Here is an 18,846-nt window from a genome sequence, read left to right as displayed (position 1 = left end):
GAGAGGGAGTTCAGTGGAATGGTGAGGATGCAGGGAGTAGAGTTGGCAAAGGTGGATGAGTTTAAATACTTGGGATCAACAGTACACAGTAATGGGGATTGTGGAAGAGAAGTGAAGAAGAGAGTGCAGGCAGGGTGGAGTGGGTGGAGAAGAGTGACAGGAGTGATTTGTGACAGACGGGTACCAGCAAGAGTGAAAGGGAAGGTCTACAGGACAGTAGTGAGACCAGCTATGTTATATGGGCTGAAGACAGTGGCACAGGAGACAGAGCTGGAGGTGGCAGAGTTAAAGATGCTAAGGTTTGCATTGGGTGTGACGAGGATGGACAGGATTAGAAATGAGGACATTAGAGGGTCAGCTCAGGTGGGATGGTTGGGAGACAAAGTCAGAGAGGTGAGATTGTGTTGGTTTGGACATGTGCAGAGGAGAGATGAGGGGTATACTGAGAGAAGGATGCTAAGGATAGAACTGCCAGGGGAGAGGAGAAGAGGAAGGCCTAAGAGGAGGTTTATGGATGTGGTGAGAGGGGACATGCAGGTGATGGGTGTAATGGAGCAAGATGGAGAGGACAGAAAGATATGGAAGAAGATGATCCACTGTGGTAACCCCTAACGGGAGCCGCCAAAAGAAGAAGAAGATTAAAAGCAAGTAACATTCTCTACAGTCAAACTTGGCAAAACTAAATTCAATTCAAACCCCACCAATGAGAAAGAGAAGAAGGCCAACAGCCAGAGTAAAACTTTAAAAGTTGAAAAGAGAGAGAAGAATCCTTTTCCTCAAAATAAATCCATCCATCCATCCATTTTCCAACCCGCTGAATCCGAACACAGGGTCACGGGGGTCTGCTGGAGCCAATCCCAGCCAACACAGGGCACAAGGCAGGTGTTACACTGGCCTTTAAAGTGGCCATCTTGATTCAATACCAACAGTTCTGCTTTGGACTCAGTCTTGTGAACAACTCACAATCTTTAATTACCTTTTCACAGCCAAGGAACATTATACGGGTGGTTGCCCCAAACTTTTATGATGTCTGCTTGTCATTCTTGTGACAATATATATATCTGCCAATGTGACAGCTTGCATGTACAGGCAGCTGTGTCATTAGCCACATACTGTCTGACTTACCGGCACAGGGGCTGAGCAGCTGGAGATGGCCGTTTTAATAATCAGCTAACACAAAGGAGCTTGCTTTTAACATGATCATCTGGAATATTCATAAGCCTTACTATATAAATTTAAATGCATTTTAAAAATGTTTATACTGAATGTTGCGGCCCTTGCCCGGCCAGGATGCCCCTATAATGGAAGGTCCGGGGGAGAGAGCCAATCCAGACCACTACCCTCCCCTGGAGTACTAGAGGGCAGCTCCCCTGGCGTGCAGCAGTGCCATGGGTTTGGAGCATGGAAGCTCACCTGCTGGGGCCCATAGCCACCATCGGGGGGCACCTGGTGAACCATTGAGGCCTTTGGTGCAGCATGTCCCCTACACCCGGAAGTGCTGCCGGAAGTAGGTCAACGAGCACCTGGAGCACTTCTGGGAGCCTTATTAAAAGGAGCCCGCAGCTACTACTTGGAGAGCCTGAATCTGGAGGAGGTGGAAGAAGCTCGCCTATGAGGTGTAGAGCCAGGAAAGGGGACTGCAAGGCACTGAAGGAAAGGGACAGAGTTATACTCTGCTTGTGACGATTTGTTGGGGTGCCTTTCCCTAAATAAAAGGCTTTGTGTTGGATTGAACTGGTGTCTCTGCCTGTTTGTGACGAGTTAGGGTGGTAGGTACACCCCTGGTTTCCACAATGTTTAAAATGTTTAAGCGCTAGTGTGCAAGATTGCTTGGTTTTTCTTTAAGTTTAAGGGCCATGAAGGCTTTTTGGAATCTAGTTCAGTCTTTGGTCAGCCAGTAGGCCCAGCAGAGCCACCATCTCCCAAAACAAAAGCTCCCTTATTCAGTTCCCTCAAAAAACACAGAGTCCTTGGTTCATGTTTCCTTAAGAGGCATTAGCTCTCTGGAAATGAGTTCTTTTATATTGCGGCGTTTTAATTAACCTGAATTATAAATTATTATAAATTAAAAAGATATTATCCCACCCAGCATGCAAAATGACGGTTACAAGCTTACACGACAAGTTAGGATAATTCTAGCTCTTTATTGACGGTTTTACACGGCATTACAAACGGGAAGCTTATGACAGACGTATCAAGCCGTGGGACTCTTGATCTGTGCAGTCCGTCATCTTTCGTTGCCACGCTGAAAGGATTTTAGCCGGACAGAAGACATAATCTTCTGCTCGGCCTCGGACGGAAGACATACTCTTCCGCCCGGAAGCTTCAAAGTGTTGGCCGTAGGTGTCCATCCTTATATTCAGTTGCTCCATGTGCAAATTCTTCACTCCAGGTCCAAACAAGGACAGGAAGGATTCCAGCCCCACCTTTAAAAAATACAGGAATAGCGCAATGCCTACATGCAGTTCTCATACTCCCAACAAGGAAAGAGGTTTTTGCTGAGAGAAGACAAAAATATACTGGTCTGTCTTTAGGCCGACTATTCAATTGTCCAGTTGTCTGTGGCTCTCTAGTCCTGTGCTTGGCTCGGCAATTCTAAATGAAGATGCTGTGCCCTGTGTACCATATTTGGTCTGCTTGTATGAATGAGTCCATAACAGTGGACACAGAGAACAGTGACATTAAACTTAAATAAAAAACACATAGTATAACAGTTCATAGGAAACAACATAAGTGAAAAACAAGCATTAAAAATAAAAGCAGTGGCCTGTAAAATAATAGTGCCTGTTGTGGTAGACGACAGGGGACCTTGCCCCACCGGGACACCTGGAGAAGGGAAGGACCAGAATGTGGGCAATATCTTCTCCGGGGTGCAAGAGGGCAGCCCCCCCTGAATTACATCAGGGCCACCACCAGGGGGCGCCAGGACGATCCCAGAGCCCCGGATGGCAGCACTTCCGTCACACCAGGAAGTGCTAAAGGAAGTTCATCAGGGCACACCTTGTAGTACATCCGGGTGCTACATAAAAGGGTTCACTTCACTCCATTCGGGGAGCCGGAGTCGGGAGGCAGAGGACGGAACTTGTGAAGGAGGAGTGGAAGCAGCAGAAGGAAAAGTAAAAGAACGAAGGACTGAGCTGAGTATATCTTGTGACTGGTTCACTGTACTGTGTAGGAAAATAATAAATAGCATCTGTGTGTCCTGGTGTCTGTTTGTGTCCGGGCTGATCTTCCACACTGTCTAAGACACTTAAAAAAGATGTCAAGCATCTGCTTTTAATAGTTAATAGTTCTAAAACCAATAACAAGGCATATTGATCCTAAATCTAAACCTTAACACTCGTCGTTCTGCTCTCTCCAGAATGAGATGAGCCATGCTGGGGACTGAAAGGGGCGGAGTCAATTCCCTTATGTGGGCGGTTTCTCAGGGGATGAAAATGGAGATCAGCAACAGTGCCCCCTCGTGTCCCAGAGTGGCAGTGCTTAACCTTAGATGAGCTCAGAAGGTAAACCTCAGAGGTGCATGTGTGACAAAGGACCAGAACAGTGTGATCAATTGTGTGTAATTAGCTAAACCAGACTATGTTTGTTCATTAGTGGAACTCAGATGGAGTGATTTCCAAAGGGGTTCACAGGCATTTTCTTGCCACTGTAATGCAGAAATATAAAATAATCAACAAACAAAATAATATTCACAAAAGAACCCTTTTCAGTAACAAAAAATACTTAAAAGACAACAGAAAGACTAAAAGAAAAAAAAACATGTCTGAGCTGTGGGTGAATTCCTCCCTGGCTACGCCCCAACTATACAAATGCAGAAAGCTGAGAAGCATATAAACGTGTGCTGACCTTGGACAGTCAGTGTGATGTGAGCCTCCTCAAACCAGGACCCAGAGTCCACAAAGCACTTGTAGAGGCCCTCGTCAGAAACACGGACTCGCTGCAGTTTCAGGGACACGTTGCCTTTTATCAGCTCCTCCAGGAAAAGTTGACTTCTTTCCTTGAACCCCTCAATCTGGTTGCCGTGCTTGAGTTTGTAATTCTGGTACAAAAGCACCGGAGATGTGAAGTCATCTTTAAGCCACCGGATTTCAAACGCTGTGGCATTAGTAAGTGGCGAGAGCAGAGCAGGGAGGATCACGTCGTCATCCACAAAAGCTGTAATTGGATCAGGAGCTCCGGAAACTTGAAATCGTTCTGAAAAGAAATCCGGTTGGTTATGCTGTGAAATCATTTTACAAAACACAATATAGTAAATATAAGCATTTGTTATGGAGACAGTAACAGGTAGTGGGCGCAACTGAACCCCAAGCCCCAAACACACCAACTGAAGTCCTAGGTTCAAATAAAGATTTTATTATTCACAAATATCTATCACAGGCGTCTTCTCAAGGTTGCAGAAGCACAATTACAAATAAAATTCTTCTTCCTTCTCTTTGTCTTTCCTCTCTCCGAGGTGTTTACAAGTGAGCAAGTGGATAACCTGCCAGAGGTAACAGGGACTACTAAGGAGGTACTGAGGGATATGGAAATTGTAGAGAGAGAAGAGCAGCTCAATTAAATAAGATGACATCAAACAAATCACAAGGACCAGATAATATTTACCCTCAAGTTCTTAAGGAGGCTAGTGAGTACAGATATAAACCCTTGACACATATTTTTAGAAAGTCACTGCGCACTGGAGAGATTCCAAAGGACTGGAAAATGGCAAATATCAACCCGTTATATAAAAAGGGTGACAGGGCAGATCCAAGCAACTATAAGCCAGTAAGCTTAACATACATCACAGGAAAATTAATGGAAGGAATTATTAAGGATAAGATCGAGCAACACCTGGCAAGGACAGGAGTTATTAGGAACAGTCACCATGGGGTCAGAAGAGGGAGGTTGTGTTTTACTAACATGCTGGAAATCTATGAGGAGGCAACAAAAGGATACGATCAAAGTGGAGCAGATGATGTTATTAATCTGGACTTTCAGAAAGCATTTGATGAGGTGCTACATGAGAGGGTGGACATCAAATTAAAAGAAGTGGAAGTTCAGGGTGATGTTTTTAGATGGGTGCAGAATTGGCTCAGACACCGGAAGCAGAGGGTGATGGTGCGAGGAACCTCATCAGAACTGGGTGATGTTAAGAGTGGTGTTTCACAGGGGTCAGTGCTGGGGCCGCTGCTATTTTTAATAAATATAAAATGATTTAGATAGGAATATAAGGAACAAGCTGGTTAAGTTTGCAGATGATACCAAGAAAGGTGGATTAGCAGATAATTTGGAATCCGTTATATCATCACAGAAGGACTTGGACAGCATACAGGCTTGGGCAGATTTGTGGATGATTAAATTTAATGTCAGTAAATGTAAAGAATTACATGTAGGAAGTAAAAATGTTAGGTTTGAATACACAATGGGGGGTCAGAAAATCGAGAGTCCACCTTATGAGAAGGATTAAGGAGTCGTAGTGGACTCTAAGCTATCGACTTCCTGACAGTGTTCAGAAGACAATAAGAAGGCTAATAGAATGTCAGGTTATATAGCGCCTTGATGTGTGGAGTACAAGTCACAGGAGGTTCTGCTCAAGCTTTATAACACACTGGTGAGGCCTCATCTGGAGTTCTGTGTGCAGTATTGGTCTCCATAAAGATATAACAGCACTAGAGAAGGTCCAGAGAAGAGCAACCAGGCTGATTCCAGGACTTGGACAGCATAAAGGTTTGGGTAAATTTGTGGCAGATGACAATGTCAGTAAATGTAAAGAATTACACATAGGTAGAAAAAAGTGAGGTTTGAATACACAATGGGAGGTCTGAAAACCGAGAGTCCACCTTATGAGAAGGATTTAGGAGTCGTAGTGGACTCTAAGCTATCGACTGCCAGTCAGTGTTGAGAAGCCATTAAGAAGGCAAACAGAATGTGAGGTTATATACCGCCTTGATGTGTGGAGTACAAGTCACAGGAGGTTCTGCTCAAGCTTTATAACATACTGGTGAGGCCTCATCTGGAGTCCTGGGTGCAGTTTTGGTCTACAAAAGGCTACAAAAAGGACATAGCAGCTCTAGAAAAGGTCCAGAGAAGAGCAACTAGTCTGATTCCAGGGCTACTGGGGTTGAATTATGAGGAAAAATTAAAAGAGCTGAGCCTTTACAGTTTAAACAAAAGAAGATTAAGAGGAGACTTGAGTGAAGTGTTTAAAGTTATGAAGAGAATCAGTACAGTGGATTGAGACGGTGACTTTAAAACGAGTTCATCAAGAACACGGGGACACAGTTGGAAACTTGTGAAGGGGAAATTTATACAAACATTAGGAAGTTTTTCTTTACACAAAGAACGATAGACACATAGAATAAGCTACCAAGTAGTGTGGTAGACAGTAAGACATTGGGGACTTTCAAAACTCGATGTTTTTTTTGGAAGAAATAAGTGGATAGTGTTGGGCTTAATGGCCTGTTCTCATCTAGCGTGTTCTAATGTTCTCTACTTTCACTTCTCCAGGTGAATTTTGTCCTCTGACTTCTCAAATGGAATTGAGGTGACTCCTTTTATACATACCCGGGAACACTTTGGGTGTCAGGGTGTAGCCCGCGAGAAGTACTTCCAGGTCAGGCAGAAGCTACACCAAATAGGGAAAGCTGCTTTCAGCAGCACCCTCCGGTAGCAGCCAGGGATCCCGACAGGGTCCCATGATACTCTGATACCATAATGCTACAGGTCCCATGATGCCCTGTAGGTATCCAAACTGGGAGAATAAAACTGGAGGATAAACTGTTCCAGTCCAATGACTACACCCCACCTGCCCTGAATGGGATAGGAATCATTAGCCATCTTGCTCCTTCTGTTATACTGCCCATCCCTTATGGCCTCCCATTCAGGACACTGATCCTTCCATGTCGCCACTGACAGGACCCTAAGGGGACATTACATTTGTGTTCCTCAGAGAATCAACATGATGTGCAGCAGATGATCTCACGCACGCCTGTACTTCGTTTACTACTTACAGATCACAGATGTGACAGCCAGGGTTTGTTCCCTGGCTTATGTTTATTTTCCATTTTGTTATTTTTTTTTATGTAATTTTATTATTAAGTATAGTCGTGCGCCAACTTATGACTCCATTTTGAACCATCCATTGGACTGTAAGTCAAATTGGCCACATGTTGGTCACAGAGTGGTGGGGTCATTGCAGTTGAGGCTCTGAGGGCCTGGTGTGGGTCACCGGTAGGCATTACTTTAATTATTGGTGTGGAGTGGTACAAACAAACGAGTTTTTGATGGGTCTGTGTAAGGGAAGGCGTTGTGGGACGAACACATGAGAATTAGTCATGGGGATCAGTGCCAACAACAACATCATTTATTTCTAGTATACATTTTCATACAAATGGTGTCGCTCAAAGTGCTTTACAAGATGAAGAAAGAGAAAAGAAAAATATAAAAATAAGATTAGGCAATACTACTTAACAAAGAATAATGTAAGGTCCGATGGCCAGGAGGACAGAAAAAAAGCAAAAAAAAAACTCCAGAGGGCTGAAGAAAAAAAAAAACAAAATCTGCAGGCCACACAGCCCCCAACTGTGCCAATCAACACAAACCCTAAAGTCGAAGTCGTCAAACATATGAGAGCCTGTGAAATAATAATAATAATAATAATAACAAAAGATGTATTAGTAAATGCAAGGTATTTCTATCTTCTTGATGGAAATAAAAAGTGCGAACCATCTGCATGGATCGGAACAAAAAAGATATGCCAGCTGGGTGTAGTGGGACTTCAAAACAATGCTACAGGGCATGGCCAGTAAGTACCCTGATGACTGCAACTCTGTGAGTGCCATGATATTTTTTTGTCTTATTGCTAGTCTGTGGTAATTTGTTGGTTGCAGTATCAGTACAGGCAGGAAGTCAGTCGAGAGATGGCTACCTCTGCAGCTCCACCACTACTTCTGCTTTTACTTCCTTAGAAGGCTGGTGTCCTTCAACATCTGCAATAAAATGCTGCAGATGTTCTATCACACGATTGTGGCGAGCGCCCTCTTCTACGCGGTGGTGTGCTGGGGAGGCAGCATAAAAAAGAGGGACGCCTCACGCCTGGACAAACTGGTGAGGAAGGCAGGCTCTATTGTAGGCACGGAGATGGACAGTCTGACATCTGTGGCAGAGCGACGGGCGCTGAGCAGACTCCTGTCAATCATGGAGAATCCACTGCATCCACTGAACAAGATCATCTCCAGACAGAGGACAGTCGGCTCTGTCCTTTCTTACACAGAGCATCAGTATTGGCAGTCCAGTCCAGTTTATCATCCGGCTGCACTCCCAGGTATTTATAGGTCTGCACCCTCTGCACACAGTCACCTTTGATGATCACGGGGTCCATGAGGGACCTGGTCCTCCTAAAATCCACCACTAGCTCCTTGGTTTTGCTGGTGTTCAGTTGTAGGTGGTTTGAGTCACACCATTTAATAAAGTCCTTGATTAGGTTCCTATACTCCTCCTGATGCAGCCCACGATAGCCGTGTCGTCAGCGAAATTTTGCACGTGGCAGGACTCCGAGTTGTATTGGAAGTCTAATGTATATAGGCTGAACAGGAGCGGAGAAAGTACAGTCCCCTGCAGCGCCGCTGTGTTGCTGACCACAATGTCAGACCTGCAGTTCCCGAGACGCACATACTGAGGTCTGTTTGTAAGATAGTCCACGATCCATGCCACCAGGTATGAATCTACTCCCATCTCTGTCAGCTTGTCCCTAAGGAGCAGAGGTTGGATGGTGTTGAAGGTGCTAGAGAAGTCCAGAAACATAATTCTTACAGCACCACTGCCTCTGTCCAAGTGGGAGAGGGATCGGTGTAGCATGTAGATGATGGCATCCTCTGCTCCCACCTTCTCCTGGTATGCGAACTGCAGAGGGTCAAGGGCGTGGTAGAACTGTGGCCTCAGGTGGTAAAGTAGCAGCCGCTCCATGGTCTTCATCACATACGACGTCAGAGCGACAGGCCGGTAGTCATTCAGCTCACTAGGACTTGATACCTTTGGAAACTCCTGTGCTGGTATCTCCGAGGTGAGAGTGGGTTAGGTTGGTCAAACCTGTTAAAGAATTTGTTCATTTGGTTTGCTCTCTTCACGTCTCTCTCAATGGTGGCACCCCGCTTCAAGCTGCAGCCAGTGATGATCTTCATCCCATCCCACACTTCCTTCATACTGTTATTCTGCAACTTCTGCTCCAGCTTTCTCCTGTACTGCTCCTTCACCGCCCTGAGCTGGACTCGGAGTTCCTTCTGTACGTGCTTGAGCTCATGCTGATCACCGCCTTTAAAAGCCCTTTTCTTCTGGTTCAAAAGGCCCTTGATGTCACTTGTATTCCATGGCTTGTTGTTAGCATAGCAGCGTACTGTTCTTACTGGAACTACAATGTCCATACAGAAGTTGATGTAGTCAGTAGTGCAGTCAACAACCTCCTCAGTGTTCTCACTATGTGACCCCTGCAGGATATCCCAGTCTGTAGTTTCAAAGCAGTCTCTCAGAGTATTCTCTGCCTCAGGGGACCATTTCCTGAATGAGCGTGTGGTTGGTGGTAGGACCCTCACTCTTGGTGTGTAGTGAGGCTGAAGCAGCACCAGGTTGTGATCTGCTTTCCCAAGCGCAGGCAGCGGGGTGGCACTGTATGCGTCTTTAACGTTTGCATACAGTAAATCAATAGTCTTATTTCCCCGGGTGTTACAGTCCACATACTGGGAGAAGGCAGGTAATGTTTTGTCCAGCGTCACATGGTTAAAGTCTCCAGCGATTAGCACAAGTGCCTCGGGGTGCTGCGTTTGTAACTTAGCAACAGCAGAATGAATGACGTCATCTGCTGTCTCCACGTCCGCCCGAGGAGGGATGTACACGATGACAACAATGACGTGTCCAAACTCTCTGGGCAAGTAATAGGAACGCAAACTTAAGGCCAACAGTTCGATGTCCCTGCCGCAAGAGGAGATTTTAACGTTTACATGTCCAGAGTTACACCACCGTGTATTGACACAGAGATCGAGTCCTCCTCCTTTCTGCTTCCCGCAGGTATTTGCGTCTCTGTCCGCTCTAACTGTGCTAAACCTGGGTAGCTCCACGTTAGCATCTGGGATGTTAGTTGTTAGCCACGTTTCACAAAAACACAACAAACTGCATTCTCTGTAGGTCCTGACATTTTTCACCAGCGCAGCCAGTTCGTCGATCTTATTTGGTAACAGGCTGAAGTTTTGAGTTTAGTATTTTTCCATCCTACTGTCCTCGAGAAACTGCGACACACAGACAGACACACACCCTTCATCGAGATATCAATCTTTTTGGCATCAGGGAACATTAAAACGTCAAATTCCGTCAACATTTTTGGACGAATCTAAAGCTTTCAGTCCTCCCCCCTAGATGATAGGTTATGGTGGGGGAGGACACAAAGCAAAACTCATCGGTAACACTTGTCACACACATGTGCATGGAAAGCAGCTGATGGGTTAAAATAAATATAATGCTACGCCAGACCAGGGAGGTGGTACTGTCCACTAATGCCTTCTCTCTTTCCTCCTCTGCAGACCCCCGGATAGAAATCCCATCTGACGTTGCTGACCTCACTTCCGATTCCCCACTCCTTGACGCACCCCTTCCAGTCAACCCGATATATAAACACCATCTTGCTCAATGTTATACTGTTATAGAATGTACTATATAGAATTATACTGTTATACAATGTTATAGCCGGTTATACTTCCTTAGAAGGCTGGCGTCCTTCAACATCTGCAATAAGATGCTGCAGATGTTCTATCAGACGGTTGTGGCGAGTGCCCTCTTCTACGTGGTGGTGTGCTGGGGAGGCAGCATAAAGAAGAGGGACACCTCATGCCTGGACAAACTGGTGAGGAAGGCAGGCTCTATTGTAGGCATGGAGCTGGACAGCTTGACATCCGTGGCAGAGAGACGGGCGCTGAGCAGACTCCTGTCAATCATGGAGAATCCACTGCATCCACTGAACAGGATCATCTCCAGACTGAGGAGCAGCTTCAGCGACAGACTGCTGTCACCGTCCTGCTCCAATGACAGACTGAGGAGATCGTTCCTCCCCCAAACTATGCGACTCTTCAATTCCACCCGGGGGGTAAACGTTAACAGTATATAAAGTTATTGTCTGTTTTTTTTTCCTGCATTGTTATCAATCTTTAATTTAATATTGTTTTTTATATCAGTATGCTGCTGCTGGAGTATGTGAATTTCCCTTTGGGATTAATAAAGTATCTATCTATCTATCTATCTATCTATCTATCTATCTATCTATCTATCTATCTATCTATCTATCTATCTATCTATCTATCTATCTATCTATCTATCTATCTATCTATCTATCTATCTATCTATCTATCTATCTATCTATCTATCTATCTATCTATCTATCTATCTATCTATCTATCTATCTATCTATCTATCTATCTATCTATCTATCTATCTATCTATCTATCTATCTATCTATCTATCTATCTATCTATCTATCTATCTATCTATCTATCTATCTATCTATCTATCTATCTATCTATCTATCTATCTATCTACGTCAGTTCTGTTTTGAACTCGCTTCTGTAAATGTCATACTATTGCTTCATTTTTGCCTTTTTCCAAGTATACGGGGTGGTCGCCCCAAACCTTCATATTTCTCCTGGTGATTATTTACGCACACTTTAGTTTAGGAACTACTGAAATGCATCTATCACTCATTTACTCATATGTAACGAGACCTTAACACGCACTTCTTTGGGTCTTCATAACACTCACAAGGCATCAGTAAAGAGTTTGTTCATCTCTGCAATGTGACCTGCTAACAGAGCTTCACTTTGGAGTGGTCTGAGGCAGAGGCATAGCTAGGGTTTTCAGCGCCCGGGGACAACTAAAGATTTCGTGCCCCCTCCTGTTTCCCAAAATTCAATGGGGAAGGGAAATTTGGCGCCCCTTAGGTGCTGCACCCAGGGACAGATGCCCCCCCCCCCCACTCAGCTACGCCACTGGTCTCAGGTGGCTTCGCTGAGATGCATTTCTCCTGATGTGAGATATTTATCCTTTATTTAACAGGTAATTCTACCACATGTCAATACCCCACACTGCACAGACATGAATAACTGGTTTTATGAAGAGCAAAGGAGTAATCGATACATTTTTGCAGTACCTCAACGAAAGTGTTACCAAATCATTAAAAAATTCAAAAGAAGTCACGTTTACCTGCTGGAGCCAACCCGATGCAGTATGGGCTCAAAGCAGGAAACAAATCAATGGTATATTTGGTACAAAGCCTTCACAGAAAACGCTATCAACTGGACAGTTTACTGACATCACTTAATGTCGTTTTTGAGATGAGTGAAGAAAACCCGCTGTAAAGGCCAGCCCTGACCCAGACAGATGTAGGACACAGGTTCAAAGCACACAGGGCTTTTATTTGCTTTTTTCCCCCTTGTGGAAACATCTTCCCCATTTCCACAAGCACAACAACACTGTTGTGTATATAACAACACTATATCTGTTATATCTGTTATAGTTTTTAGTTATAGTTGTTTGTTGCTTTGCACAAATTAGTTATACAGTTATAAAACAAACTATTAGTTATAGTTATTTGTTACTTTGTTTAGAGTTGTTATTCTGTTTGCACTATTACTACTGTTCTTTTTAAACTCTTTACTACCTTATCTTTATTCCTCTTGTTGCACTGAGCATGTATATGACAAAAGAATTTCCCTCGGGATAAAATAAAGTTCTTATCTTATCTTATCTTACCTTTCCACAGTCCCAAACACAGCACAAACAATATTTTCTCCTCTCTGGCAAGCTTAGTCCCCCACCTCCTGACTCTGGCTCCCAGAGTCGTGGCTGTTGCCTCCTTTTATAGCCCATCCATGTGTTTGATGACCCATTTCTGGCTGCACTTCCGGGTGTGGCGGAAGAACCACTCACATGGGTTCAGGAACCCATAGACATATATAGATAGACGGCGCATTCACTGTTGCCCATTCGACACGATACGTCAGCACATCTGCCATATTGCGAGTGGCAAAAGTGCCATTTAAACTAATACAGGTAGACGTGGAAACTGGGTTTTCTGATGAAGAAACAATGACATTTAAAACAGTATCGTTTACATACAACATATTTTGGCGAATCGTTTAAATGCAATTATTTATATCCATTTATACACTAATAATGGCAATTATCTCTATATACAGGTGCTGGTCATAAAATTAGAATATCATGACAAAGTTGATTTATTTCAGTAATTCCATTCAAAAAGTGAAACTTGTATATTAGATTCATTCATTACACACAGACTGATGTATTTCAGATGTTTATTTCTTTTAATTTTGATGATTATAACTGACAACTAATGAAAGTCCCAAATTCAGTATCTCAGAAAATTAGAATATTGTGAAAAGGTTCAATACTGAAGACACCTGGTGCCACACTCTAATCAGCTAATTAACTCAAAAGCCTTTAAATGGTCTCTCAGTCGAGTTCTGTAGGCTACACAATCATGGGGAAGACTGCTGACTTGACAGTTGTCCAAAAGATGACCATTGACACCTTGCACAAGGAGGGCAAGACACAAAAGGTCATTGCTAAAGAGGCTGGCTGTTCACAGAGCTCTGTGTCCAAGCACATTAATAGAGAGGCGAAGGGAAGGACAAGATGTGGTAGAAAAAAGTGGACAAGCAATAGGGATAACCGCACCCTGGAGAGGATTGGGAAACAAAACCCATTCAAAAATGTGGTGGAGATTCACAAAGAGTGGACTGCAGCTGGAGTCAGTGCTTCAAGAACCACCACCCACAGACGTATGCAAGACATGGGTTTCAGCTGTCGCATTCCTTGTGTCAAGACACTCTTGAACAAGAGACAGCGTCAGTAGCGTCTCGCCTTTGGACTGCTGCTGAGTGGTCCAAAGTTATGTTCTCTGATGAAAGTAAATTTTGCATTTCCTTTGGAAATCAAGGTCCCAGAGTCTGGAGGAAGAGAGGAGAGGCACAGAATCCACGTTGCGTGAGGTCCAGTATAAAGTTTCCACAGTCAGTGATGGTTTGGGATGCCATGTCATCTGCTGGTGTTGGTCCATTGTGTTTTCTGAGGTCCAAGGTCAACGCAGCCGTCTACCAGGAAGTTTTAGAGCACTTCATGCTTCCTGCTGCTGACGAACTTTATGGAGATGCAGATTTCATTTTCCAACAGGACCTGGCACCTGCACACAGTGCCAAAGCTACCAGTACCTGGTTTAAGGACCATGGTATCCCTGTTCTTGATTGGCCAGCAAACTCACCTGACCTTAACCCCATAGAAAATCTATGGGGTATTGTGAAGAGGAAGATGCAATACGCCAGACCCAACAATTCAGAAGAGCTGAAGGCCACTATCAGAGCAACATGGGCTCTCATAACACCTGAGCAGTGCCACAGACTGATCGACTCCATGCCACGCCGCATTGCTGCAGTAATCCAGGCCAAAGGAGCCCCAACTAAATATTGTGTGCTGTACATGCTCATACTTTTCATGTTCATACCTTTCAGTTGGCCAACATTTCTAAAAATCCTTTTTTTGCATTGGTCTTAATTGATATTCTAATTTTCCGAGATACTGAATTTGGGACTTTCATTAGTTGTCAGTTCTAATCATCAACATTAAAAGAAATAAACATTTGAAATACATCAGTCTGTGTGTAATGAATGAATCTAATATACAAGTTTCACTTTTTGAATGGAATTACTGAAATAAATCAACTTTGTCATGATATTCTAATTTTATGACCAGCACCTGTATAATCTTCATTTGGATCTTGATCTTTGTTTGTCTGCGAATGAATTAGAAGAAGCAGCACTAGATGGCAGTAGAGAGACAGCTAAAACATAGGCATTGCATTAAGAATCTCCTCCAGGCTTATACTACTGAAGACTGTAGTACTCCAGTCACACCTCAAAACACAGACATTCAAACTAAACAAATTGTTGTGCTTTAAATTAACTAATCTTTATATATAATCTTCATTTGGATCTTGATCTTTGTTTGTCCACGAATTCATGTTCCCCTGACACTACCTTGGTTGTTACTTTTCTTTACAAACACTGTCGATAGCATTCTTTGTGTTTAGATCTGGCGTCGACACCTGCTTTGTTGTCAAGACCGTGTTTTTTTCTGTTTCTATCGACACTCGTTGGCAGCACTTCGTCCAAATCGAATGTTCACCCGCTTCTTGGAGTCAGAGTATATAAGTCGGACACACTTCTGTGATTTTCCATCAGTCGACGTTTGGAGTTCAAGAAAGAAGCATTGGTTCTTCCTTACTCTTTGGATTGCCACAAAGCAACCTGCGAGATTGGAGAAAGGTTGAGAAGAGATCGTGAGAGGAAACGACAGCGTCGTGAAAACGAGATGGACTGTGAACGGAGAGAAGCAGAAATGCTCCTCCACCACCACATAATTACGATTCGGACAGTGATTCCCGAGTAGGCCGTTCCTATCGAATCAATGTCCAAGGGTTTTGTTTTGTAATTTTGTTTCTCTTATAAAAAATCATAATGCTGTGCGATGAAGGGCCCGGTTCACGACTGGCAGCCTCGTTTAAACAGGGAGCCCTTCGCAGAAAACTTTAACACGCGCAACGTAGTTGGGCGCACATGGCTAGTTAAACAATAATGGTGGTACGGTGGCACAGTGGGTAGCACTGCTGCCTCGCAGTAAGAAGACCTGGGTTCGCTTCCCGGGTCCTCCCTGCGTGGAGGTTGCATGTTCTCCCCGTGTCTACGTGGGTTTCCTCCTGTTTCCTTAAGAGGCATTAGCTCTCCGGAAATGTGTTCTTTTCAATTGCGCCATTTTAATTAACCTGAATTTAAATAATTATAAATTAAAAAGGTGTTATCCCCACCCCCAGAATGCAATATGGCGGTTACAAGATTACATAAGAAGTATAAGGATAATTTAGCATTGTTTAATATCGGCTTACGCGGTATTACAGACGGGAAGCTTATGACAGACTCTATCAAGAATGTGGGAGTCTTGATTTACGCAGTCTGCCATCTTTCGTCGCCACGCTGAAAGGATTTTCCGGACGGAGGACATAATCTTCTGCCTGTTAGCTACAGAACATACAGTTCTCATTCTCCCAACAAGGAAAGAGGATTTTGTGCTGACAGAGGACAGAAATATACCAGTCTGTCTTTAGGCTGACTATTAAATTCTCCAGTTGTCTTTGGCCATCTAATCCTGTGCTTGGCTCGGCAATTCTAAATGCTGAGCCCCTGCGTACCATACTTGGTCTGCTTGTATGAATGAATCCATAACAGTGGCCACAGAGAACAGTGACATTAAACTTAATAACAAAACATATTATAACACCTCCCACAGTCCAAAGATATGCAGGTTAGGTGCATTGGCGATTCTAAATTGTGTTTGGTGTGTGTGTGTGCCCTGCGGTGGGCTGGTACCCTGCCCATGGTTTCTTTCCTGCCTTCCGCCCTGTGATGGCTGGGATTGGCTCCAGCAGACCCCCGTGACCCTGTAGTTAGGATATAGCGGGTTGGATAATAGATGGATGGATTAAACAATAATAATAATTATTATTATTATTATTATTATTAAAAAATTCCTCCCATATAAATGACATTTCTCGGACTGCCTTCTTCCATCTTCCTGTTCTTATGCAACTAGTGCTGAAGTGCTAGTTAATGCCCGAGTCACCTCACGTATAGATGACTGTAATGCTATTATATCTGGCATCCCACAAAAACGTATCCATCGCTTACAACTTCTTCAAAATTCTGCTGCCAGGATAATATCCTGCTCTTCTAAATCCACTGAACATATTCACCGATTCTCTCTCAACTTCACTGGCTCCCTGTTCACTATTGAATACAACACAACATACGGATCTGAACATTTAAAGCTCTCCACAACCTCACTGATCTCCTACAGGCTTACACTCCCTCTCGCTCACTCAGATCCTGTAATTTGAGAGTATTCAGTCTGGCAATATAGTTTGTGGAAGACGGACACAACTAAAGACATGAGCATAAAATGATGGTTGTCAGTTTCAAACTGTGTTTCCTCAATGTGCCCCATCATCTGAACCAATCTCAGCCTGAACAAACTGATTGATCAAAGATCCACTGACAGCTTGCCCCAATGTCGACTGTCGGATAACATGCTCAGCTACTTTGACCACCTCGACTGGACCCTCAGAAGGACTCATCAAACCTCCTTTGTTTTTTAATATGAGCGAGTGGTAGCTTTGATCACATGATGCCGGTACAGCATCTGTTACCAAAACTAGCACGGCACACATCACAGGACAGTTTTCTCAAAATCTGCTACCTCCCACTGCTTCCTGAAGTGGATTTCTTTGGGAAACCTTCAGAGTTTGAGAAATGTTAACAGCTAACAACAATCTACATAGTCAGTGACTAAATACATTTAGCCAAAACATTGTTCGGAGGCTCACTTGAGCACATAAATGCATAGCTTTGCTAGCTTAGCCTGGTGTCGCTAAAGTTAAGATTATAAAACAGGATTTTCTAATGGCCAAATATAACCAAAACACTTGTTCAGCTTTACCTAAGAAATGTAATCCCTGTGATCTGGTTTGGAGTGTACAGCGGTTTGTACAATCCCAAGCAGCACATGTGTGAGGCATCTTTATCCATTATATCACTCCACAGCAGTGCCACTCGCAATATGGCGGCAACATTGACGTATGATGCTGCTGGTCATGAGGCATCTAGTTATTCTATATCTATGCAGGAACCACTGCAGCGCCTCCTGGTTGTGGCCATGGACCCCAACAGGCTTAAATTCCAAAATCCCATGCCTGTAGCCCCGATGCAACCCAGGGAGGCTGCCATCTAGTGTTCCGGGAGAGGTACTGTCCTGACCAGGCTTGCTCCCCTGGTCCATAGAATGAAGAGGCGTCCTGGCAGGACAAGAACCCCAGCCATCTGTGACACCGCTAAACCAGTGAAATCCCTGGAAGATGGAGTGTCGGAATAAGCTCCGGTCCTAACGACTGCACCAGCACAGCAACAAATGCAGTGGAAAAAAAACAAAAATATTTTGCTTATAGCAAAGTCTGGTAAAGCAAAATCAGTCATGTTACCTGCCCATGAGGTGTCCACGTGAAGAAAAAGAAACCAGAAAACTGAGCAGGTCCACCTGTCTTGAGCTTTCATGGCTGTAAAAAGAAAGAAAAATGTCAAGCGTGTGCAGACAGTCCCGTTTTTTTTTTTTTACTTTCTCGTATATAAAGTGTGGGGGAAAAGTATTGGAATCCTCCATCAATTCCATTTTGAGATTTTGAGGAATCTTGATGTTTTAGACCTCCCTGAGTCCGAAAATACCATTTCTGGAATTGTGTGTGTGTGTGTATGTGTGGGTGTGTGTGTGTGTGTGTAAACACGATAACTTGAGTATGCTTTCACTTCAGTCAACCAAATGTTGCATACAAGTCTTCTTCTTCTTTCGGCTGCTCGTGTTTGGGGTCACCATAGTGGATCATCTTCTTCCATATCTTTCTGCCCTCTGCATCTAGTTCTGCTTGTCCCATCTGGCCTTCCTCTTTTTCTCTTCTCTGGCAGCTCTATCCTTAGCGTCCTTCTCCCAATATACCCAGCATCTCTCCTCTGCACATGTCCAAACCAACGCAATCTCGCCTCTCTGACTTTGTCTCCAGACTGTCCCACCTGAACTGACCCTCTAATGTCCTCATTTCTAATCCTGTCCATCTTCGTCACACCCAATGCAAATCTTGGCATCTTTAACTCTGCCACCTCCAGCTCTGTCTCCTGTGCCACCGTCTTCAGCCCATATAACACAGCTGGTCTC

General features: G+C 44.0%; 1 protein-coding gene across 1 annotated transcript in view; it reads right to left on the bottom strand.

Moving 5' to 3' along the window:
• Nucleotides 1-18,846, bottom strand: part of LOC114655314 (butyrophilin subfamily 1 member A1-like) — a 67,404-nt gene that overhangs the window by 41,344 nt on the left and 7,214 nt on the right. Inside the window, exons 2-3 of the mRNA XM_028806212.2 lie at nucleotides 18,122-18,196; nucleotides 3,850-4,197 (exon numbers count right to left, since the gene is read on the bottom strand). Of these exons, the coding sequence (XP_028662045.1) occupies nucleotides 3,850-4,197; nucleotides 18,122-18,194 (421 nt within the window). The 5' untranslated portion in view covers nucleotides 18,195-18,196. The remainder of the gene's footprint in view (nucleotides 1-3,849; nucleotides 4,198-18,121; nucleotides 18,197-18,846) is intronic.

This window comes from Erpetoichthys calabaricus, chromosome 8 (genome assembly GCF_900747795.2).
Source record: "Erpetoichthys calabaricus chromosome 8, fErpCal1.3, whole genome shotgun sequence".
Classification (NCBI taxonomy): Eukaryota; Metazoa; Chordata; class Cladistia; order Polypteriformes; family Polypteridae; genus Erpetoichthys; species Erpetoichthys calabaricus.
Note: the sequence above shows the minus strand (reverse complement) of the source record. Positions and strands in the feature narration are given on the sequence as shown.